We start from the raw sequence: 25,402 nt of genomic DNA, 5'->3' as shown, positions 1-25,402 counted from the left end.
ACTACGTCGCTGGGTGCTGTATACTACTTCACTGTGCAATACACTACGTGGCTCTGTGATGTATACTACGTCACTGGGCAATATACTACGTAGCTGGGCAATATGCTACATGGCTGGGCAATATACTACGTGGACATGCATATTCTAGAATACCCAATGCATTATCGGGCCACCATCTAGTATATATATATATATATATATATATATATATATATATATATATATATACAGTTAGGTCCATATATATTTGGACAGAGACAACCTTTTTCTAATTTTGGTTATAGACAATACCACAATGAATTTTAAACAAAACAATTCAGATGCAGTTGAAGTTCAGACTTTCAGCTTTCATTTGAGGGTATCCACATTAAAATTGGATGAAGGGTTTAGGAGCTTCCGCTCCTTAACATGTGCCACCCTGTTTTTAAAGGGACCAAAAGTAATTGGACAATTGACTCCAAGGCTATTTCATGGACAGTTGTGGGCAATCCCTTCATTATGTCATTCTGAATTAAGCAGATAAAAGGCCTGGAGTTGATTTGAGGTGTGGTGCTTGCATTTGGAAGGTTTTGCTGTGAAGTAAACATGCGGTCAAAGGAGCTGTCCATGCAGGTGAAACAAGCCATCCTTAAGCTGCGAAAACAGAAAAAAACCCATCTGAAAAATTGCTACAATATTAGGAGTGGCAAAATCTACAGTTTGGTACATCCTGAGAAAGAAAGAAAGCACTGGTGAACTCATCAATGCAAAAAGACCTGGGTGCCCACGGAAGACAACAGCGGTGGATGATCGCAGAATAATCTCCATGGTGAAGAGAAACCTCTTCACAACAGCCAACCAAGTGAACAGCACTCTCCAGGAGGTCGGCGTATCAATATCCAAATCTACCATAAAGAGAAGACTGCATGAAAGTAAATACAGAGGGTTCACTGCACGGTGCAAGCCACTCATAAGCATCAAGAATAAAAAGGCTAGACTGGACTTTGCTAAAAAACATCTAAAAAAGCCAGCACAGTTCTGGAAGAACATTCTTTGGACAGATGAAACCAAGATCAACCTCTACCAGAATGATGGAAAGAGAAAAGTATGGCAAAGGCGTGGTACAGCTCATGATCCATAGCATACCACATCATCTGTAAAACACGGCGGAGGCAGTGTGATGGCTTGGGCATGCATGGCTGCCAGTGGCACTGGGTCACTAGTGTTTATTGATGATGTGACACAGGACAGAAGCAGCTGAATGAATTCTGAGGTATTCAGAGCCATACTGTGTGCTCAGATCCAGCCAAATGCAGCAAAACTGATTGGTCGTCGTTTCATACTACAGATGGACAATGACCCAAAACATAAAGCCAAAGCAACTCAGGAGTTTATTAAAGCAAAGAAGTGGAATATTCTTGAATGGCCAAGTCAGTCACCTGATCTGAACCCAATTGAGCATGCATTTCACTTGTTAAAGACTAAACTTCAGACAGAAAGGCCCACAAACAAACAGCAACTGAAAACCACCGCAGTGAAGGCCTGGCAGAGCATCAAAAAGGAGGAAACACAGCGTCTGGTGATGTCCATGAGTTCAAGACTTCAGGCAGTCATTGCCAACAAAGGATTTTCAACCAAGTACTAGAAATGAACATTTTATTTACAATTATTTAATCTGTCCAATTACTTTTGGTCCCTTTAAAAACATGGTGGCACATATTAAGGAGCTGAAACTCCTAAACCCTTCATCCAGTTTTAATGTGGATACCCTCAAATGAAAGCTGAAAGTCTGAACTTCAACTGCATCAGAATCGTTTTGTTTAAAATTTATTGTGGTAATGTCTAGAACCAAAATTAGAATAATGTTGTCTCTGTCCAAATATATATGGACCTAACTGTATACAAATGTACTTACATTTCCTGTGATCTTTTGCAAGACACTTTTTCTCTGGTGTGCAGCAGGCCTCAGGATGTGCGCTGGGGACAGTAATGGCCGAAATCCTGTTTCCTGTCACATGACCACATGGACATCCCTCAAACGCTATTAAAACGTATGGTTCTTTTTTGAAATTTATCAAGATTTGCGTCTGGCTGCGTTTGCAATAGACATCAATGGCAGAATTAACGCTTCCGTTAGTATTGCGTTAGCTTGGCCGGACCCAAAAACGCTGCAAGCCGCGTTCCAAGGTCCGTCAGAAAAAAACGTTATGTGACTAACGCATGCCAAATTTGGCATGCGTCACGAGGCGTCAGACAATGCAAGTCTATGGGCGCGTTAGTATGTGCGTTATATTGCGTTTTCACTACTTAAAAACGTGTCCGTTAGACGGACTCACCTAGCGCAATGTGAACCTAGCCTAAGACCTCACAGCTCACAGTGCATGTCAGACCAAAGGAGAATCATAAGGTCAAAGGAACTGGCCAAGGAGCTCAGAGACAGAATTGAGGCAAGGTTACAAAAAAATGTCTGCAGTACTCAAGGTTCCTAAGAGAACAGTGACCTCCATAATCCCTAAATAGAAGAAGTTTGGGACCACCAGAAGTCTTCAAAGATATGGCTGTCCAGCCAAACTGAGCAATCATGGGAGAAGAATCTTGGTGAGAGAGGTAAAAAAGAACCCCAAGATCACTGTGGCTGAGCTTCAGAGATGAAATAGGGAGATGGGAGAAGTTCCACAAAATCAACTATCACTGCAGCCCTCCACCAGTCAGGCCTTTAAGGCAGAGTGGCCCGACGGAAGCCTCTCCTCAGTGCAAAACATGAAATTCCACATAGCGTTTGCTAAAAAACACATGAAGGACTCCCAGACTATGAGAAATATGATTCTCTAGTCTGATGAGATGAATAGACCTTTTTGGTGATAATTCTAAGCGGTATGTGTGGAGAAAACCAGGCACCAGCCTAATACAATCCCAACAGTGAAACATGGTGGTGGCAGCATCATGCTATGGGGTGTTACTCAGCTGCAGGGACAGGACGACTGGTTGTCATTGAAGGAAACATGAATGCCGCCAAGTACAGAGATATCCTGGATGAAAACCTCTTCCAGAGTGCTCTGGACCTCAGACTTGGCCAAAGGTTCATCTTCCAACAAGACAATGACCCTAAGCACAGAGCTAAAATAACAAATGAGTGGCTTCAGAACAACTCTGTGAACATTCTTGACTGGCCCAGTCAGAACCCTAACCTAAACCTAATTGAGCATCTCTGGAGAGACCTGAAAATGACTGTCCACCAATGTTCACCATCCTACCTGACAGAACTGGAGAGGATCTGCATGGAAGAATGGCAGAGGATCCCCAAATCCACGTGTGAAAAACTTGTTGCATCATTGCCAAGAAGACTCATGGCTGTACTAGCTCAAAAGGGTGCTTCTACTAAATATTGAGCAAAGGGTCTGAATACTTATGGCTATGTGAAATTTCAGTTTTTCTTTTTTAATAAATTTGCAAAAGTTTCTACATTTCTGTTTTTTTTCAGTCAAGATGGGGTGCAGATAAAAAAATAAACTTTTTTGAATTTACCAAATGGCTGCAATGAAACAAAAAGTGAAAAATTTGAAGGGGTCCGAATACTTTCCGTACCCACTGTATATCCTTTGTTGGCAATGACAGAGGTCAAACATTTTCTGTAAGTCTTCAAAAGGTTGGCACACACTGTTGATGGTATGTTGGCCCTTTCTTCCATGCAGATTTCCTCTAGAGCAGTGATCTGTTGGGCCTGTTGCTGGGCAACATGGATTTTCAACTCCCTTCCAAGGTTTTCTATGGGGTTGAGATCTGGAGACTAGCTAGGCCACTCCAGGACCATCATATACTTATTACAAAGCCACTCCTTTGTTGCCTTAGTGGTGTGCTTGGGATCATTACCATGCTGAAAGACCCATCCACGTTTCATCTTCAATGCCCTTGCTGATGGAAGGAGGTTTGCACTCAAAATCTCACGATACATGGCCTCATTCATTCTTTCATGTACACGGATCAGTCGTTCTGGTTCCTTTGCAAAGAAACAGCCCCAAAGCATGATGTTGCCACCCGCATTCTTCACAGTAGGTATGGTGTTCTTTAGATGCAACTCAGCATTCTGTATCCTTCAAACACGACAAGTTTTGCTTCTACCAAACAGTTCTACTTTGGTTTCATCAGACCATATGACATTCTCCCAATACTCTTCTGGATAATCACAATGCTCTCTACCAATGGGGGCGGACATGTACTGGTTTAAGCAGGGGGACATGTCTGGCACTGCAAGATCTGAGTCCCTGGAGGCGTAGTGTGTTACTGATGGTAGAGTTTGCTACGGTGGTCCCAGCTCTATGCAGGTCATTCACTAGATCCCCCATGTGTGGTTCTGGGATTTTTGCTCACTGTTCTTGTGATCATTTTGACCCCATGGGGTGAGATCTTGCGTGTAGCCCCAGATCAAGGGAGATTATCAGTGGTCTTGTGTGTCTTCAATTTTCTTATAAATGCTCCCACAGTTGATTTCATCACACCAAGCTGCTTGCCTATTGCAGTTTCAGTCTTCCTAGCCTGGTGCAGGGCTACAATTTTGTTTCTGGTGTTGTAATAATTATAGGGGATAAATCAAGAGACTCTTTGAGAGGAACAAGACAACTACAGGACACAGTTTTATAAGTGGTAAAGTCTATATTATCACACGGTGATTCAAACAGGTGCAGAGAGAAACTCAAGTCCACAACACTTGGTGCAAATAATAAACGCAGCTTAGCAGTCTTCAGAGAAAAATGCAATCAAGCAGAAAGTCTATGAAGCACAGTTACTCTTGAGGATACTTGACACGAATAAATCCTTGTCTTAGTCCAGACACAGATAGATATGCTCATAGGCAGTTAAAATCATATCTAGCTCAACCAGGGAGGCCTGGTTAAAGGGAACCTATCACCCCGTTTTTTAAAGATTAGATAAAAATAGTGTGAAATAGGGGCAGAGCTGGGCTTTACATTAGCGCCTTTTTGGTGCCTTTACACCCCCGTTAGGCTGCCGAAATACCTTTGTGAAGTGGCCGTTTTGTCCTGTCACTCAAGTTGGTCAGGTCGGATGGGCGTGGTCACAGCGCTGTTTCTCCCCCAGATCAGGCTCATCATTACGTTGGTGGCGTAGTGGTGTGCGCATGTCCAAGGTCCCGAATCCTGTACAGGGGAGTGAAAATAGCAGCGATGTCCGTTATTTCATTGGTGGTCGGTGGGCGCGGCCATCTTGCTTTGGCCGCGCGTGCGCAGAAGCGGCGCTCTGCTGGCCGCGGCTTCAGGAAAATGGCTGCGGGCATCCGCGCGTGCGCAGATGGCTATCGCGGCGGCCATTTTCGTGAAGCCGAGATGCGAACTCTGCTTCACGAAAATGGCCGCCGCGATAGCCATCTGCGCACGCGCGGATGCCCGCGGCCATTGTCCTGAAGCCGCGGCCAGCAGAGCGCCGCTTCTGCGCACGCGCGGCCAAAGCAAGATGGCCGCGCCCACCGACCACCAATGAAATAACGGACATCGCTGCTATTTTCACTCCCCTGTGCAGGATTCGGGACCTTGGACATGCGCACACCACTACGCCACCAACGTAATGATGAGCCTGATCTGGGGGAGAAACAGCGCTGTGACCACGCCCATCCGACCTGACCAACTTGAGTGACAGGACAAAACGGCCACTTCACAAAGGTATTTCGGCAGCCTAACGGGGGTGTAAAGGCACCAAAAAGGCACTAATGTAAAGCCCAGCTCTGCCCCTATTTCACACTATTTTTATCTAATCTTTAAAAAACGGGGTGATAGGTTCCCTTTAATAGTCTCAGGTTATAGCAAAGCAGCAGCAGCTTACATGTCCAGCAAATGCAGATGAAGTAAACACGAGCAGCAGATGAAGGAGGATTACTGGAAACTTGTATATGCAGCAGGAACTCAGAGCAGAGTAGCAGGATCACCACACAGGTTTTCACAGGAGCAGGTGTATAGCCAGGGAGTAATCAGAGGTCAGGAGCTGGATGCAAGGCAGAATACTCTAGCACAGACTGAAGGCTGGGGTGGAGTTTTATAGCAGGAAGACACAGTGCACATGAGACCAAAGACGCCATCTTGGAAGAGGGCAGTAATGCACAAAAGGTAAAAAATGTTCAGAGCCCGGACATTACTCCCTCCTTAGAAGCGGCCTCAGGACGATCCTGGACCTGGTTTCTCAGGGAATCTCTGATGAAAACGAGAAATCTTCTGTTGGGCATTGATGTTTTCCACAGGTTCCCAAGAGTCTTCCTCAGGGGGATATCCCTGCCATCTTATCAGATATTGGAGCCGATTCCTGCGAATCCTGGAATCAATTTCCTCCACCACAAATTGTTCTTGCCCATCAATCACCACAGGCTGCGGAGGTGGCACAACACATCCCTGGAAGGTATTAGGAGATACAGGCTTTAGTAAAGATACATGCAAAACTGGGTGTACCTTCATTGTCCGAGGCAGCTTCAGCCGGCAGGCCACAGAGCTCACAATACCATTGATTTTGAAAGGGCCAATGAATTTCTGTCCAAGTTTTTGTGAAGGAACGTTTAACTTCAGATTCTTAGTTGCTAACCACACGGAATCTCCTACCTTGAACATGGGTGCAGGTTTACAGAATCTATCAGCCGATCTCTTATAACGTTCTTGAGCTGTGGTCAGGGATTCCTTCAGAACCTCCAGATTTTGTCTCATCGCAGTCAGCCTTTCCTCCACTGCCGGAACCGGAGAATTAATTGGAGACCTAGGCAAAATACACGGATGATAACCCAGTTTGGCAAAGAAAGGTGTAAATTTAGTGGAGGCGCTCTAAGAATTATTATATGAAAATTCGGCTAACGGCAACAACTCCAACCAATCATCTTGGAAATGGCTGACATAGCATCTTAGATATTGTTTCAGCCTCTGGTTGGTACGCTCAGTCTGACCATTTGTCTGGGGATGGTAAGCAGAAGAGACACATACATTAATATTGAGTGCAGAGCAAAACCCCTTCCAGAATCTTGAAATGAACTGTACTCCACGGTCAGAGATGATCTCATCCGGAACCCCGTGCAACCGAAAGACATTCTGTATAACCAAGTTCACTGTTTCTTTAGTTGAGGGGAGGCCGGTGCACGGAACAAAATGAGCAGCTTTAGTCAGGCGATCAACTACCACCATAATTGTATTCATGCCCCCTGATGTAGGCAGCTCCACAATAAAGTCCATTGATATAGACCCCCAAGGGCGGGACGGAACCGGTAATGGTTGTAGAAGACCCGTTGGTGCCACATGAGCAGTCTTGTAACGGGCACATACCTCGCAAGAGAGAACATAGTCCTTGGTATCCTTCAGGCAAGTTGGCCACCAGAAGAATCGGCTCAGGAACTCTTGTGTCTTCTGTACCCCCCTGTGACCAGCCAACTTGGAGTCATGTACCAACTTGAGGATCTGCAGACGGACGACATCGGGGACGTAGATACGTCGATCTCTGAACCACATGCTACCCTTAAAGACAAGATTAATATCCACAGGTGGGTTGGCCAGAAATACATCACCTTCATAGGCCTCCCTGCACTCCTTCCACAAGTCCTGATCGTGGATAACTCCGATGAAATTGGCATCAGATAGAATGGTCTTGGACGGGGCTCCAGGTACGGAATCCGCAGCATGGATTCGGGATAAAGCATCAGCCTTCCCATTACGAGAACTTGGACGGTACGAGATAACAAAGTTAAATTGATTTAAGAATAAGTTCCAACGAGCCTGACGAGGAGAAAGACATCTAGCGGATCTAAGGATCTCTAAATTGCGATGGTCAGTTAGTACTATGATCTGTTGTGTAGCTCCTTGCAGATGACGCCTCCATTCTTTGAAAGCCGCAATAATAGCCAGCAATTTCTTGTCTCCCATGTCGTAATTCTTCTCTGCTGAGGTTAGTCTACGGGAAAAGAAAGCACAAGGATGTAGCAGACCCTTCTCTCCAGTTCCTTGGGAGAGAATAGCCCCCAAAGCATTATCAGAAGCATCCACCTCCACAATGAAAGGTTGTGTTGGATCTGGGTGTATCAACAGTGGTGCTGATGTGAAACAGATCTTAAGCCGATCAAAAGCTTCTTGAGCCTGTGATGACCATTTAAAGGGCTTTTCCTTCTTTGTCAAGGAAGTAATGGGACGGACAATATCAGAAAAATTTCGAATGAAGCGTCTGTAGAAATTTGCAAAACCAATAAAACGTTAGACCTCCTTAACGTTCTTGGGTACCGGCCAGTCAAGGATAGCCTGAATCTCACCAGATTCCATGTTCAGCCCCTGGGGAGAGATGATATAACCTAAAAACTGTATCTCAGAACAATGGAACTCGCATTTCTCCGGCTTAATATACAGATGGTTCTCTTTCAGACGTCTTAAAACAGTTTTGACATGTTCTTCGTGTTCCTGTAGAGAGTCAGAAAAGATTAGTATATCGTCCAAATAGATCACTACAAACTGGTCCAACAAATCACTGAAAATGTCATTAGCAAGATGTTGAAATGTTGCAGGGGCGTTACAAAGCCCGAAGGACATCACAAGAGATTCAAAGTGTCCATACCGGCATCTGAATGCTGTCTTCCACTCATCCCCTGGATGAATACGCACCAAATTATAAGCCCCACGAAGATCCAGTTTAGAGAACACCTTAGCATGGCGGACTCTTTCCAGTAATTCAGGAATCAGAGGCAAAGGGTAACGGTTTCGTACGGTTACCTTATTGAGTTCTAGATAGTCAACACAGGGTCTCAGGGTCCCATCCTTCTTCTTTACAAAAAAGATAGGTGCCCCTGCTGATGAGGAAGAAGGACGTATTAAGCCTTTGGCCAGATTTTCATCAATATACTCTTTTAAGGCTTGAAGCTCAGGTGCCGCCAAAGGGTATACGCTACCAAAAGGAATGGCTGCCCCGGGAAGCAGCTCAATAGGACAATCATAATGCCTGTGTGTTGGAAGCTGATCTGCATTCTTCTTGTCACAGATGTCAGAGAACTCTTTATAAGCTGGAGGTAAAGAAAATACCTGTACATGTGGTTCCGTAGTCGTGGACTCAGGAACAGCTTCTGTTAACGCTGAGTTGCTCCTTGTTGGGAAGATAATCTCCTTGGTCTCCCAGTTGATAATTGGGTTCTGAGAACGCAACCAAGGAATGCCTAAAATCACAGGAAAATGAGGAGAAGAAATTAGCAAGAAAGAAAGTTGCTCCTGATGATTAGGCTCCAACAAAATTTTAAGGGGTACGGTCTCCTGATCCACAGGCCCAGAGATTAAAGGTGACCCATCCACTGTTTCCATGGTAATTGGAGAGGCTCTTTGCTGAATTTTAATACCATGTTCCTTGGCAAATGCGATATCCATGAAATTGCCACCTGCACCAGAGTCAATCATAGCTGAACTGGAAATCTACTGTCCTGAACACAGGATCTTAATAGGGAGAGAACAGTGAGAGTTCTCTTCCTTCAACTCCTTGGGGGGTGAAGTCATAGAAAGTGAATGGAATACAGCGTTTAAAGGCAGGCTACATTCAGAGATGTCAGATTCATCATCACATTTGTCATACTCCCCTATTGCTGCTAGCACCTTGTTAGGCCGTCTAGGACACTTCGGACAATTGATCAAGAAGTGGTCAGACTGGCCACAGTAGAAACATAGACTTTCACGAAGGCGATGCTCCCGGCGCTCATTGATCTCGCGCCTCTGAACAGAATCAATTTGCATGGGCACCTCCTCCACCTCCCGAGAGGTTTTACCTGCAGGCTCTTTCGAAGGAAGGGAAAAGTTAGGAACACGGTTATATGCAGCAAATTTCTCCTGCCTACGCTCAGTAAGGCGAATGTCAATGCGCACACAATGCTGTATAAATGTCTCTAGCTCTTGTGGTGACTCAGAGCGGGCTAGTTCATCTTTTACAATACTAGACAGACCCCTTTTAAAAATAGGCAATTGTGCATAACTGTCCCAATTGGTATCTACTGCCAATCTCCTGAATTCAGTGGCATACTCAATAACAGAACGTTTAGCCTGGCGTAAAGACAACAAAGCAGATTCAGTGGTTGCACGGCGATTAGGGTCATCAAACATTAATGCCATAGCGGCCAAGAAATCATCCAAGTCATTTAACCGTGGGTCACGAGACTGAATCATCAGATTCGCCCAGGCGAGCGATCGTGAGGTCAGTAGCATTATTACACACAATACTTTGGATCTATCAGTAGGAAAACGGTCAGCATGCACATCAAAATATAGCATACATTGATTCACAAAGCCACGAAATTTGTCGCGATCACCATTAAATCTGAATGGGGAAACTTAGGTGGGCTAGCTGGTGGCGGTTGTCCAGAGGGTAAAGTCACTTGTGCAGCTATTTGCATGCTTATGTCCTGAAAAGCCCGTCCATACTGGGACTCGATGCCAGCAAGTTTGTTTTCCTGGGCTGCCGTGCGGTTGCTCAAGTCCTTCAAAGTCTGTCCAAACACTTGATTGAGTTCAAAGCTTCCAAACTTCTTTTGCAGACCTTCCACATCTTTCTGCAGTGATCTAATTATGGAAAACACCTGCTCTAATCTGCTTTCTGCAGTCATTGTTCCAGCAGTCTCCTTTTTTTTTTTTTAGGCCAGAGTATCCTGTAATAATTATAGGGGATAACTCAGAGACTCTTTGCGTGGAACAAGACAACTATAGGACACCGTTTTATAAGTGGTAAAGTCTATATTATCACACGGTGATTCAAACAGGTGCAGAGAGAAAATCAAGTCCACAACACTTGGTGCAAATAATAAACGCAGCTTAGCAGTCTTCAGAGAAAAATGCAATCAAGCAGAAAGTCTATGAAGCACAGTTACTCTTGAGGATACTTGACACGAATAAATCCTTGTCTTAGTCCAGACACAGATAGATATGCTTATAGGCAGTTCAAATCATATCTAGCTCAGCCAGGGAGGCCTGGTTAATAATCTCAGGTTATAGCAAAGCAGCAGCAGCTTACATGTCCAGCAAATGCAGATGAAGTAAACACGAGCAGCAGATGAAGGAGGATTACTGGAAACTTGTGTATGCAGCAGGAACTCAGAGCAGAGTAGCAGGATCACTGCACAGGTTCACAGGAGCAGGTGTATAGCCAGAGAGTCACCACAGGTCAGGAGCTGGATGCAAGGCAGAATACTCTAGCACAGACTGAAGGCTGGGGTGGAGTTTTATAGCAGGAAGACACAGTGCACATGAGACCAAAGACGCCATCTTGGAAGAGGGCAGTAATGCACAAAAGGTAAAAAATGTTCAGAGTCCTGACAGGTGTCCTTCGACAGCTATTTGGTCTTCACCATCATGGAGTTTGAAGTGTGACTGTTTGAGGTTGTGGACAGGTGTTTTTCTAATGATAACAAGTTCAAACAGGTGCCATTACTACAGGTAATGAGACAGAGGAGCCTCTTAAAGAAGAAACTGCATGTCTGTGAGATCCAGAAATCTTGCATGTTTTTAGGTGACCAAATACTTATTTTCCACCATGATTTGATAAATAAATCTTGCCAAATCAGACACGTTTTTCATTTTGACTCTCATAGTTGTGGTCTACCTATGATGTCAATTACAGGCCTCTCTCATCTATTTATGTGGGAGAACTTGCACAATTGGTGGCTGACTAAATACTTTTTTCCCCACTGTACCTAAGCTGAAAGCTTCTGACACCATGCTGTGAGCATGGTCTCAGAAGCTTTCTGTAGCTTGCTGACCCGGGGGTCGTCATGACGTCCCCGGGTCACCATGGCAACAATCGGGCCTTTGCAATGATGTTGCGGGGATGCCTATCTGAAGGCTCCCGTTCCACTGCCTCACTCCTGAACGCTGCGATCCCCCCGATCGCAGCATTTAGGGGGTTAACAGCCAGGGATGGCGGCAGAGCTGAACTGCTGCACTGATCTGGCAGGAAATGCTGATATTTCAGCATCTCCTGCGCGACTATGCTGTAATCGGTCAGTCAGGTTGACTGACCGATCACAGCAATCTGGGTGCGGGGACAGCTGTCGGCACTGAACTGTCACTGCGTGTTCACACGTAGTGACAGTTTAAATGCATGACAAGCATAGCCCATCCTCCTGTGGGAACTAACACTTGGCCATGACGGGCTATGCCTTTCACTGGACATTAAAAGGTCACACCCAGTACTAAGAAGTCAGCCTAAGGCCATATGCACACGTCGAGTATTCGGTGAGCTGTTTACTTCTGCATTTGTAAGCCAAAACCAGGAGAGGGTAAAAAATGCATGTGCATCACAATGTGACGGTCTTCATTAAGGAAGAGGGATCTCAAACTGTCCCTTGAACTGGGACCCTAACTATCACTGTCCCGGCGGTACTCTTAAAGGTAGAGAGGCCAGAGTCTCTGACCTTACTATGCTCCTGTAAAAACCCTAATCTGTCCCCTTCCTCACCTCATGAGGCGTGGGACAGAAATGGAAGGAAAACCAGACACAAAGACAATACAGTGATAACAAAAAACCCTCTATTATACAAAAGCACTAACCAACAATAGGGAGGAGGACAGACACGGGGAGGAAAAGGGAAGAGGAGATAAACACACATGTACAACAGCAAACTACAGAACACCACAACTCCATCTCCAAATTTCTGTCACGGACACAGCATTGGACTCACCAGGTGAACCTGTGCGCCTGTGCTGAGGGGTGCTCATGGATTCCTACCGTGAATGTGTGGCCATGAATGTGAGTGCACCATAGGTGAGCAGGACCTGCGGCATATGACCTCCGGGGAAGTGGCTGGAGGTGGAATCATGCCCCGAACCCCTGAGGATGTTAGCTTGGACTTGCAGAGATGAGAGGAGTGTCAGGCAACCCAAGGTCAGACCAGAGGATGGTGCGGTAACTGGAGATAAAGACAAATTGCATAGTAAGAAGTGAGCTGGGATCAGAAGCCAGAGAGCAACCAACGTGGTATCCGAGGGACAAACTAGGGGATAGTCATGGGACGCAGCCAAGGTTAAACCAGGAGAGACACAGGGGGTACAGGATCAGAAGGCAGATATCAAATGGGAAACAGACCAGGTCATACACAAGCAAGCATATGGGAACAGGCAGTACACACAGATATATGGGGTTAGTTGCTCAGCCGAGAACGGAAGTATCACTGATGAGGAACTCGACACAGAGGTGGGTACATATAGTCCACCCATATTCATAGGGAGGCCACACAGAATTAACCCTAAGAGGACGGACAACGGAATCCCGTCCATGACCATGACATTTTCAACTACTTAGCTTTAGCACAGGAAGACGAAACTCAAATACACTGTGTTCCAAATTATTATGCAAATAATATTTCCTCATATTTTCTCTAAATTACCTATCTGAATTGCAGTCATTGTTATTTTCCAGTCATCTACTATTCTAGTATAATTGCAATGTTTTGGAAAAAACTGCCTATGAAAACAGTATCTTTTTAAAAAAAAATAAACACTCAAAATGCATGTTCCAAATTATTATGCACAGCAGAGTTTTCAACCTTTTTTTTTTTATTTTGAACAAAAAATGGTCAATTGTGAAGTTATAAGCATTATCAGCTTATTACAAAATGAAATCAGTTTTCAAGTGAAAACTTTATTCTAGGTGATGTTACATTTGCACATAGGACTCCTTGTTCAAAAGAAGCTTCTGAACTCTCTCGTCCATTGAATTTGTCAGTTTTTGGATGGTTTCTGCTTCAATTGATTTGCATGTGGACAGAATACCCTCCTAGAGCTGTTGCTTAGATGTGAACTGCCTGCCGCCATCATAGACACTTCTTTTGATGATGCTCCAGAGGTTCTCAATGGGGTTGAGGTCAGGGGAAGATGGTGGTCACACCATAAGTTTGTCCTCTTTTATGCCCATAGCAGCCAGAGATGCAGATGTGTTTTTTGCAGCATGAGACGGTGCATTATCATGCATGAAAATGATCTTGCTGCGGAAAGCACGGTTGTTCCTCTTGAACCATGGCAGGAAGTGTTGTTTTAGAAACTCCACATAGATTATGGAGTTCATCTTAACTCCTTCAGGGATCATAAAGGGGCCGACAATCTCTCTCCCCATGATTCCAGCCCAAAACATTACTCCACCTCCTCCTTGTTGGCGCCTTAGCTGTGTTTTCATGGGGTGTCCATCCTCCACTCCATCCATCTGGACCATCGAGCGTTGCACGGCACTCATCGGTGAACAAAACAGTTTGGAAGTCAGTCTCCATGTATCGTTTGGCCCACTGGAGCCGTTTCTGCTTGTTGCAGTGGATAAAGGTGGTTGACAGGATGGCTTACGCACAGCTGCAAACCTCTGAAGGACCCTGCATCTTGTTGTTCTGGGGACGTTGGAGGCACCAGCAGCTTCAAAAACTTGTCTGCTGCTATGACAAGGCATTTTTGCAGCTGCTCTTTTACCCTTACGCAATTGCCTGTTGGAAAGAGTCCTCAATTTTTCCTTATCAGCACGCACACGTGTGTGCTGGGAATCAGCTACATACTTCTTGATTGTGCGATGATCACGATGAAGTGTCTTGGCAATGTTGATTGCAGTCATGCCTTGACCTAAATACTCCACAATTTGTTGCTTCTCAGCAGCCGACACATCCTTTTTCTTTCCCATTTTGGCAAAAAATGTAGGCCGCTTAATAATGTGGAACAGCCTTCTTAAGTAGTCTTGCCTTTATTTGGACACACCTGCCAAACTAATTTGCACAGGTATCTGCAATTGCTTTCAGTGATATAAAGAGCCCTGACACACATCACCATCAATGAGTTTAGATGACAAACAAAAAAATTCTAACCTTATCACTCCTAAACTCTATGTGCATAATAATTTGGAACACAGTGTAGCAACAACAAACTTCTATTCAGCACAATGTCTCCTAAGAGCAAGGAATCAGCGATTTCACCGGCAGCACTGAGGGTCTAGCCAAGTTTTATAAGAACAGTTAGCAACCAGATCAGAAGCAGCTGAAATGGAACTGCATGTTTCTGACCAGCATAGAAAGGGTCGTTAACTTCTTCAGCACTAAAGGAAACTAAATTAATTGAATATGGCATCCAAATACACAGGTTAAATGGAAGACCTGCAATACGCAGTGATCTTCTACCCTCAGATCTCCATTTGGTGTGTCACACTCACGTCAATGTGTTTCTTTTAGCCCACCTCCACATGTCCGCTTAAAAAAATGCAGGCGTGAGATGGTTTGTTTTTATTATCAGTGTGGCTTTCTGTTGGCCGTACGTACCATCCGTGTTATTGGTATGCCATCCGTGAATTCGTGAGTACCATCTGTGTAACATCCATGTGTCGTCTATGTGTCGTACGTATGATACAGCACGTACCGGAATAGAAAGCACAATAGAAAGGACAGATTTTTAAGTAAAAAATACACACACACACACACACACACTAAAAAAAAACTTTATGTAAATAAACACTCCCAGACACGTTTCCTGGTTCACTTTATTAAAAAAAATCCCAAGCAGGTCCAGCGTAGAACACCGAATCCGATGAAGACCAAGCAAATCCAGTGAAGTCCATCAAATCCTCCGTACAAAGCCTGTGGAGCCTCGCTCTGAGGCTTCATAGTCTTCGCAAACAGCCACTCTCAGGTCACGCTGTGCTGTGTGAGACCCGGCAGCTCTGAACAGTGGTGACATCAGTAAAGTAACACTGATCAGTGTTGCCAGGTCATACTGTACTCCGCGAGACCCGGCAACTCTGCAGAGCGTAATGTTACTGACGTCACCACTCTTCACAGACGCTGGGTCTCGCGGAGCGCAGTGTAACCGGGAAGTAGCTTCTGCTAAAGCCTTTGGAGCCTCAGATAGACGCTTCAGACAACGGATTTGGGGAATGTCGTGAGAAGCGCTGGACTACGTCGAACCTGCGTGGGAACTTTTTTATAATAAATTGGTGAACCAGGGAAATAGTTGAGGACTGTTTTTTTTTAAATACAGCATTTTTGTCTGTGTGTTTTTTCAGGTTAGTACTGGGTTAGTAATGGGGGTGTCTGATAGGGACTTGTGATGATCGAGCACAAAAATGCTCGAGTGCTTGGTATTCGAATAGAGCAGTTTGGATGCTTGGACGGGCTCAACTTGAGTACCCAGTATAATGGGAAACTCAAGCATTTTTCCGGAAAACCCTAACAGGAGGGCTGGGGAGGCAAGAAAATCAATCAAATGGATAGAAACAGCACTCAAATGGAATTGAAACCGCATGGGAAAGACGCCTGGATGCATCTCTGACTCCCAGGTCACTTCTAGGTACAATGTTGTCAGAATATTACAACACCTTTATAGACTGACAATTAAACATACAAAACCGAAGATACGATGTGAATACTATTCACATCGATTTTTCTGGCTATCACGGTACCACAATACAATTTGTTATTGTACATCAAAACCGAAGATAAAATGGATTTTACGGGAAAAACGTTAGGAAACATTCTTTCCGGTATAAGGACTAAAAATGCCTATCCACCCCTTAATAATTGGGCCATCTCTCTTCATATTTCCCCGTCGCCTATGACTACAGTAGATGACACTGGTTAATGTCATCAATGTGAGGGTCACGGGAAAGGCAGCAGGACATAAAGTCAGCCATTTGTGCCAGACTCCTCTGTCCCCACAAGGAGTATGATTCTCCATCTCTTCTCCCTCTGCAGGCAACAATCTCCTGTTCCTCCTCCTCCTTCTCCTCCTCATTATCAACCAATCAACACTGAGAAGATGTGATGAGGCTTGGGTGGGTAGTATCACCCTGTGTACTTTCTTTCTCCACCTCCACCTGGTCCACATTGTCGCTCACCATCTTGGTTGATTCCTCAAGTTTTGTAGAACCTCATAGATGTCAGACATCCATGCCCACTCATTGGTTTTTATGTGTGGAGGCTGACCAGAATATTGACAGGCATGTTGTAGCTGGTATTCAACTACTGCCCTCTGCTGCTCACAAAGCCTTGCCAACATATGTGGCCAGCATCTCTGCCCCAGCGTGTCCAGCATTCTACCCCTGTGTCCAGCATCTCTGCCCCAGCGTGTCCAGCATTCTGCCCCAGCGTGTCCAGCATCTCTGCCCCAGCGTGTCCAGCATTCTGCCCCAGCGTGTCCAGCATTCTGCCCCTGTGTCCAGCATTCTGCCCCTGTGTCCAGCATTCTGCCCCTGTGTCCAGCATTCTGCCCCTGTGTCCACCATCTCTGCCCCAGCATGTCCAGCATTCTGCCCATGTCCAGCATCTCTGCCCCAGCGTGTCCAGCATTCTGCCCGTGTCCAGCATTCTGCCCCAGCGTGTCCAGCATTCTGCCCGTGTCCAGCATCTCTGCCCCAGCGTGTCCAGCATTCTGCCCGTGTCCAGCATTCTGCCCGTGTCCACCATCTCTGCCCCAGCGTATCCAGCATTCTGCCCCTGTGTCCACCATCTCTGCCCCAGCGTGTCCAGCATTCAGCCCCTGTGTCCACCATCTCTGCCCCAGCGTATCCAGCATTCTGCCCCTGTGTCCACCATCTCTGCCCCAGCGTGTCCAGCATTCAGCCCCTGTGTCCACCATCTCTGCCCCAGTGTGTCCAGCATTCAGCCCCTGTGTCCACCATCTCTGCCCCAGTGTGTCCAGCATTCTGCCCATGTCCAGTATCTCTGCCCCAGCGTGTCCAGCATTCTGCCTGTGTCCAGCATCTCTGCCCCAGCGTGTCCAGCATTCTGCCCCAGTGTGTCCAGCATTCTGCCCGTGTCCAGCATTCTGCCCGTGTCCACCATCTCTGCCCCAGCGTGTCCAGCATTCTGCCCGTGTCCAGCATCTCTGCCCCAGCATGTCCAGCATTCTGCCCCTGTGTTCAGCATCTCTGCCCCAGCGTGTCCAGCATTCTGCCCCAGCGTGTCCAGCATTCTGCCCGTGTCCACCATCTCCGCCTCAGCGTGTACAGCATTCTGCCCCTGTGTCCACCATCTCTGCCCCAGCATGTCCAGCATTCTGCCTGTGTCCACCATCTCTGCCCCAGCGTGTCCAGCATTCTGCCCCGGGGCCCCCTGGATCGCAGCTCTCCAAAAAAAAACACGAGTTCTTACCTGGCCGTGCTCCTTCGGCGGGCGAAGCTCACTCCCTCCACGCAGGTGAAGCACGCACTTGCCGGCGGCTGACAATGACGTGACGCCGGCGGCATGCGCACTGTGGCTCAACTCAGCTGCCAGCCTCCGACTGGCTGGCGGCTGTTAACTATTGACCTGCGGGCGCGGGCCCGCACGTCAATAGCGTGCCACAGCGCCTGCAGGGGGGGCCCGGTGAGCAGATGAGACAGGGCCCTATGCAGGCCCCCTCTGCCCACCGGGCCCCGTATGCCAGTCATGGCTGTAATGCCCTGATGGCGGCCCTGGTGATGAGGCTTTGCTGGGTAGTATCACCCTGTGTACTTTCTTTCTCCACCTCCACCTGGTCCACATTGTCGCTCACCATCTTGGTTGATTCCTCAAGTTTTGTAGAACCTCATAGATGTCTGACATCCATGCCCACTCATTGGTTTTTATGTGTGGAGGCTGACCAGAATATTGACGGGCATGTTGTAGCTGGTATTCAACTACTGCCCTCTGCTGCTCACAAAGCCTTGCCAACATATGTAATGTGAAGTTCCAGTGCGTAGTCACATCGCACACCAGTGAGCTGGCACTTGCAATCGCTGCTGCAGCTCTGTCAGACCAGCAGCAGCTGTAGCTGACTTGCGGAAATGGGTGCACACGTGGCGTACCTTCACAAGTAGCTCAGGCAAATCTAAGTTAGGTCCGCTGAACCACTAAGTTGAGCATATGGGCCAGGCATGGTACATGCGCAAGCTTGCCAAGCTTCACTGCCGCCACCAGGTGAAGGCCATTATCACACACGACCATACCTGGTTGTAAGTACAGTGGCAAGTGCCATAGATCTGTGTGGTTTGTTATACCTTTTCACAACTGCAGTGGTGTGCTGTTTGTCACCTATACAAATTAGTTTCAGCAAAGCCTGTTGCCACTTCACCGATGCAGTGCTCTTGTGCTTCTAGTTTGTGACTGATGTGGATTACATGCTCCGAGATGACAATTCGAAGATGGAGGATGAGGAGAAGGAGGAACTGCAGAAACTGGTGTAGGAGATGCAGGAAACAAGATAGAACTATAGCCTGCAATCCTTGGTATTAGTAGCCCGTGTGTCATCCCAGGATCCGACTCGGTCCTGACCTCCACAAAGTTCACCCAGTGTGCCACCAGGAAAATGTAGCCTCCCTTGCCACAAGCACTTGTCCACGTATCGGTCATTAAGTGGACCTTCCCAGTAACTGCATTGGTCAGGGCACGTGTGATGTTATGGGACACGTGCTGGTGTAAGGCGGAGTTGGCACACCGGGATAAATAGTGGCAGCTGAAGACTAAGTACCAAGGAACAGCCACGCCATGAGGTTGCGCAAAGTCTCAATGTCCACAAGCCTAAATGGCAAAATCTCCAGGTCCAGCAGTCTGGAAATGAGCCCATTCAGTCTTTGATCCTGTGAGTGGGTGGCTCGGTATTTAGGTTTGCATTCCAAGGTGCGGGGTAGGGACAACTGAATGCTCTGCTGGGATATAGAATTGGAAGTGGTTGCAGATGGTGGTTCCGAATGTGCCACGACAGGTGAAGGACTGGAGACATCAGCACCTGCGTCCTGGACAGGAGATTGGCAAGCGCGTAACTCATGACACAATTGAACTACAAATCTATATTGAACGAATTATCATTAAGAGATTAGTATTTCCATCTTATTTCACCTCCAAAATTCCCAGTTATTCTAGGAATTCCCTGTTTTTCAATCCATAACCCATCTATCAACTGGGCATCAAAGATCACTACGGTTCACTCTGAGTACTGTAAGAACAATTGCCTTGCTAATTTATCTGATAACAAACCAATTCAAGTTTCCGAGGTTTCTCATCAATATATTGATAAACTAGCACCTCAGTACCAGCAGTTCAATGAAGTCTGCAGTAAGAAAGCCGATCAAATGCCTCCTCATCGTTCTTACAACTGTCCCATTGAATTTACGTCCTGGAGTGTCCATTCAGTCTAGGTGAACTTACAATCTTTCTGAGAATGAACTAAAAGTACTAGAGGAATACCTAGACAAAAATTTAGAGAAAGGCTTTATTCAACCTTCTTTTTCACCTGCTGGATCACCCTTGTTTTTTGTAGAAAAAAGGAATCGACCCTGCGGCCATGTATTGACTATAGAGAAATAAATAAAATTACCAATAAAAATTCGCAACCCACGCCTCTTAATCCCTGGGTTGTTGGAGAGACTGTGTTGTGCCAGAATTTTTACCAAACACATGCACTCTTGCTAGCCCTTGTGACCCGGATGATGTCAGGTCAGGTGACCATGGCAACTATCTGCCCTCATGATGATGTTGTGGGGTCGCCCATCGGAAGGGAGAGGGAGCTATCGCCCTCTGCCTGCCTTCTAAATGCTGTGGTCAATGTGGATTGCAGCATTTAAAGGGTTACATTACTGGGAGTGGTGCAGGCACCGCTCCTGGCAGTGACAGGTGTCAGCTATATTGTTTGCTGAACACCCGGTGGCGGCGATTGTGCACACAGCTTCGGTGTGTGCAAAAATTGCCAGGACGTGTCCATACGTCCAAGGCTGAGAAATCCTTCCCAACCTGGATGTACGGATAGGTCTAAGGTTGTGAAGGGATTAAAAAAATGTACGATTAAATGCAGTTTCCTAGGTTAATAATTGAGATATATGCAAGTAGAAAAGCCGCGGAGACACCATCACATGTTTCTCAACGCAAGCAATGAATAGCCAGGTCTTTCACTGGGAAGGAACAACCACGGGAAGGGCAGCATTCAATAAAGGAAAACCACCTATGCCAAAAAATGGTATCCATCCACAGACAGCTGTTTCGGGGTATTTGCCCCTCATCAGTGTGGAGTAGGAAACTGGCTATTAGGAGCAGTGCCTAGTGAAAGGACTATAAACATAAGGATGAATGACCTCAGGGAGATCAAAACATCCAATACTGCGGAGACACCATCACGTGTTTCTCAACACAGTGATCCAGAACACTGCTCCCCATCCCTTAAGGGAAATATGCAAATGCATGTAGAAAAGCCGCGGAGACACCATCACGTGTTTCTCAACGCAAGCAATGAATAGCCAGGTCTTTCACCGGGAAGGAACAACCACGGGAAGGGCAGCATCCAATAAAGGAAAACCACCTATGCCAAAACACGGTATCCATCAACAGACAGCTGTTTCGGGGTATTTGCCCCTCATCAGTGTGGAGTAGGAAACTGGCTATTAGGAGCAGTGCCTAGTGAAAGGACACCGGGAAGTGTTGGATGTTTTGATCTCCCCGAGGTCATTCATCCTTATGTTTATAGTCCTTTCACTAGGCACTGCTCCTAATAGCCAGTTTCCTACTCCACACTGATGAGGGGCAAATACCCCGAAACAGCTGTCTGTGGATGGATACCATGTTTTGGCATAGGTGGTTTTCCTTTATTGGATGCTGCCCTTCCCGTGGTTGTTCCTTCCCGGTGAAAGACCTGGCTATTCATTGCTTGCGTTGAGAAACACGTGATGGTGTCTCCGAGGCTTTTCTACATGCATTTGCATATTTCCCTTAAGGGATGGGGGGCAGTGTTCTGGATCACTGCGTTGAGAAACACGTGATGGTGTCTCCGCGGTGTTGGATGTTTTGATCTCCCCGAGGTCATTCATCCTTATGTTTATAATAATTGAGACATAGTCTTAAAAATCAGATGCAATATGGGATGTACTGTTTGGGATCTGATTTCATTTACGCAGCCATAGACTTATATGGGAGAGTCTCATCCGAAATACGCCAAGAGTGATTTCACACGTAAAAACCTGTGATCTGAATTCTATCGGTCAGTGTTCTGTCTGATTTTACTTGGACAGCACATGTCAATATTAAACACATATCTGAACAAGCCCTTATAATCAAATCCATGTTTCTGGTCCGTGAGACTCAGAGTATGGCCACGCTCAGTATTTGGTCAGTATCTGCAAGCCAAAACCAGGAGTGGGTGATAAATACAGAAGTTTCTATTGGGCCACATTCACACTATCAGTATGTGGTCAGTATTTTACATCAGTATTTGGAGCCAAAACCAGGAGAGGAACAATCAGAGGAAAAGTATAATAGAAACACGTCACCACTTCTGTATTTATCGCCCACTCCTGGTTTTGGCTTAAAGCAAATACTGATGGAAAATACTGAACATGTGAATGTGGCCTTATATTTGTCTCTGATTGATCCTGATTTTGGCTTATAAATACTGAGTGTGTGAATGTGGTCTATGTCCTAGTCTCACCTGTTCTGCAGATCAAGGTTTATTGGGATTTGTGTAAAACGGATGACACACTGCAGACTTTGTGCTTTAGGGTAGGTGCACACAGTCAGTAAACACTGCAGGTTGGACGCCGAGTACTTCTGCAACATCCAAATTTTACAGCTTAGTGGATGGGATTTCAAGGAATCCCGTGTACACTATGCGTCCAGAGACGCCCGCGGCTCACCTGCAGAGACGGACATGCGCCGCGTCTTCCCAGACCGCAGCATTTCTATTTATCTGGCGTAGATGCTCAGTCTCCGCAAGCTAAATGTCAACGGTCCGTACAGTGTATTGGACGTGGTGAATCCGCGCGGTTCAGTGATCACATGTGGAATCACCTGTGTTCAATAGACGGCGGCGCTTTGGACGCAGCGGACATGCCCTGTGCACCAAATGCAGCACTATTGTAGCATAGCTTTCCATGGATCAGATGGGTGAGCGTACCCTCGCCTCGTCCATTTTGCAACGCTGTGACTGACAGGGAAACACAAAAAAATTCTGCGGCAAATTCAGAATTGTACAAAAATTGTGCAACTTTTTAAGCAATTTTACAGCCATGTAAAGATCTTCATGAACCTCCCCGCTGGCTCCACGTCTAGAGTGCTTAGTAATAGCAGCTTTTGAAAATTCGCTAAATTTGGGGTCTCCTCACTGAGGTGATGGAAAACGAGTGCGATGGGGGGTCAGACAGTTTCTGCAGTTATTTCATAACTGTATTTTTCACCTTGTTTTATGACATTTGTCACAAACTATAAAGACATTATGGCTAAAAAAAAAATCACAAACAAATGCTCTGGTGGTAATTCCCTCCTCGGTATAAGCCCACCCTGCAGGCAGCGCCCACCTCAGCCCGTGTGAGCAGACGGCAGGACACGTAGCCGCCACGGAGATAACACTGAGGTAATTCCCTCCCTGGGGTTTGCACAGTGGCGGCCGCTGAGCTGATAACAACCTCCCCCATCTTCCCAGTCAGTGCCGCGGTGGAGCGGAAGCTGTGCGGCCGGCTGCCATCGGTGACGAGGCCGCGCTCCGCTCATAGGGCGGGATTAGAGGAACGCTCGAAAGTTTGGAGACGAAAGTTCAAAGCGGGAACCCGAAATATCAGAAGAGAAAAAAAACAAAAACAGCGGGTGATGCGACACCCCCTCACGTCACAGGCGGGAGGATGAGAGCCGGCCGGCCTGCGTCTGCAGCGGGACATGAGGGAGCAGTAACTTGTCCGCCGCCTGCTGCCCACTGTTCGTAGACTTGTGGAGGATGGAGGCGGCCGGAGGAGACGGAGACCCCAAGTGCCAGGTGGCAAGAGAGGAGCAGGGCACCGTGAGGAGGAAGAAGAAGCGGAGGAAAAGTAAGAAGGAAAACAAGGCGAGGACCGTCCGCTCCAGTCTGCTCTATGAGGCGACCGGCAAGACGGCGGCGGAGAACCCCAACCGGCAGTACGCGGGCAACTCCATCAAGACCACCAAGTACACGGCGCTCTCGTTCCTGCCCAAGAACCTGTTCGAGCAGTTCCACCGCCTGGCCAATGTCTACTTCGTGTTCATCGCTCTCCTCAACTTCGTGCCCGCGGTCAACGCTTTCAAGCCGGAGTTGGCACTGGCCCCGGTGCTCTTCATACTGGCTGTCACCGCCATCAAGGACCTGTGGGAAGATTATCGCCGCTACCGCTCCGACAAGGAGATCAATCATATGGACTGTCTGGTCTACAGGAGGTGAGTGGTGGCACTGGCTGACTGGTGGTGGCACTGGCGGACTGGTGGAGGCACTGGTGGTGGCACTGGCCGACTAATCGTGAATTGTGGTGGCACTGGCCGACTAATCGTGAGAGGTGGTGGCACTGGCCGACTAATCGTGGTGGCACTGGTCAACTGAGCGTCACTGGTGGTGGCACTGGCCGACTAATCGTCACTGGTGGTGGCACTGGCCGACTGATGTTGCCTCGCGATGGCACTGGCGGGGGTACTGTTGGTGGGAGATGATGATAATGCTGTTGTGCTTTTTGTTTCCATACAATGAAGGTTTTATCACCAGTAAATTATTACTGCTTGGATCACAGTGTATGTGAGCCCTGGCCCAACCATACCCCTCCTCTGATCAGCAGCTCACTGTCCATAGACAATGTACCTAGAGAACTGGGGTGTGTGCAGGGGCAGCTTTCTGAGCTCTGCTACATGCCAAATCCATTAAGAAATCTGATAGTTTAGGGTTGTGACACAGTGACATATCCCTGGAACCAGACTTGCTTGCCCTATAGTAAGCTACTTTCAGATTAGATAGCATAAAAACTTGCTGACAGAGTCCCTTTGATATGCACACAGAACGGTCAGTGGGTATGTGTACACAATCAGTAATCGCTGAAGGTTTGACACTGCGTACTTATGCAGCGTTAAACCCGCAGCGTCCAGATGTTACAGCATAGTGGTTGGGCTTTCAAGAAATCCCATGCCTACCATGCGTGCACTGACGCCTGCGGATCACCCGTGGAGACTGACACATGGCTCATCTCTCCAGACTGCAGCATGTCAATTTCTCTTTTGGAGAATCTAGTCTCATTAAGGCTAGGTTCACATTGCGTTAGGGCAATCCGTTTAGCGCTAGCGGATTGCGCTAACGCAATGTTTATTTAGGGGCCGCGTTCAGGGGTCGCGTTAACGTCCCCGCTCTCGCAGATCCCCGATCTGCGAGAGTGGGGAACGGACCTCGGGCGCGCCGCGGACGCTGCAAGCAGTGTCCGAGGCGCGTCACAGAAGAACGGCACATCACTAGCGCGAGCCGAAAAAGGCACGCGCTAGTGATGCGCTGCAGGCGAAATTTACATTGCTGTCAATGGGTGCGCTAACGGACCCGTTGCACGGCGTTAATTGCGACATTTTCGCCGTGCAACGCTGTCCGTTAGCGATCACCCACTAACGCAATGTGAACCTAGCCTAAGGCTTCTTTCACACTAGCGTCGGGCCGAGGTCCCCGACGCTAGCGTTGTCTCCGCCGCACAACGGGGGCAGCGGATGCATTTTTCCAGCGCATCC

At 47.0% G+C, this 25,402-nt stretch overlaps 1 protein-coding gene across 3 annotated transcripts in view; it reads left to right on the top strand.

The window, feature by feature from the left end:
• The first annotated feature begins 23,218 nt into the window (after positions 1–23,218).
• The window catches only part of ATP10A (ATPase phospholipid transporting 10A (putative)), a 242,105-nt gene continuing 239,921 nt past the window's right edge, over positions 23,219–25,402 (top strand). For 2 of the 3 annotated variants that reach the window (XM_077296872.1, XM_077296871.1), the window contains exon 1: positions 23,348–24,088. In XM_077296872.1, the coding sequence (XP_077152987.1) occupies positions 23,634–24,088 (455 nt within the window). In that variant the 5' untranslated portion in view covers positions 23,348–23,633. Of the gene's footprint in view, positions 24,089–25,402 lie in introns of all 3 variants that reach the window. The other variant, XM_077296870.1, reaches the window with a different exon arrangement.

This window comes from Ranitomeya variabilis, chromosome 3, assembly GCF_051348905.1.
Source record: "Ranitomeya variabilis isolate aRanVar5 chromosome 3, aRanVar5.hap1, whole genome shotgun sequence".
Taxonomy (NCBI): Eukaryota; Metazoa; Chordata; class Amphibia; order Anura; family Dendrobatidae; genus Ranitomeya; species Ranitomeya variabilis.
Note: the sequence above shows the minus strand (reverse complement) of the source record. Positions and strands in the feature narration are given on the sequence as shown.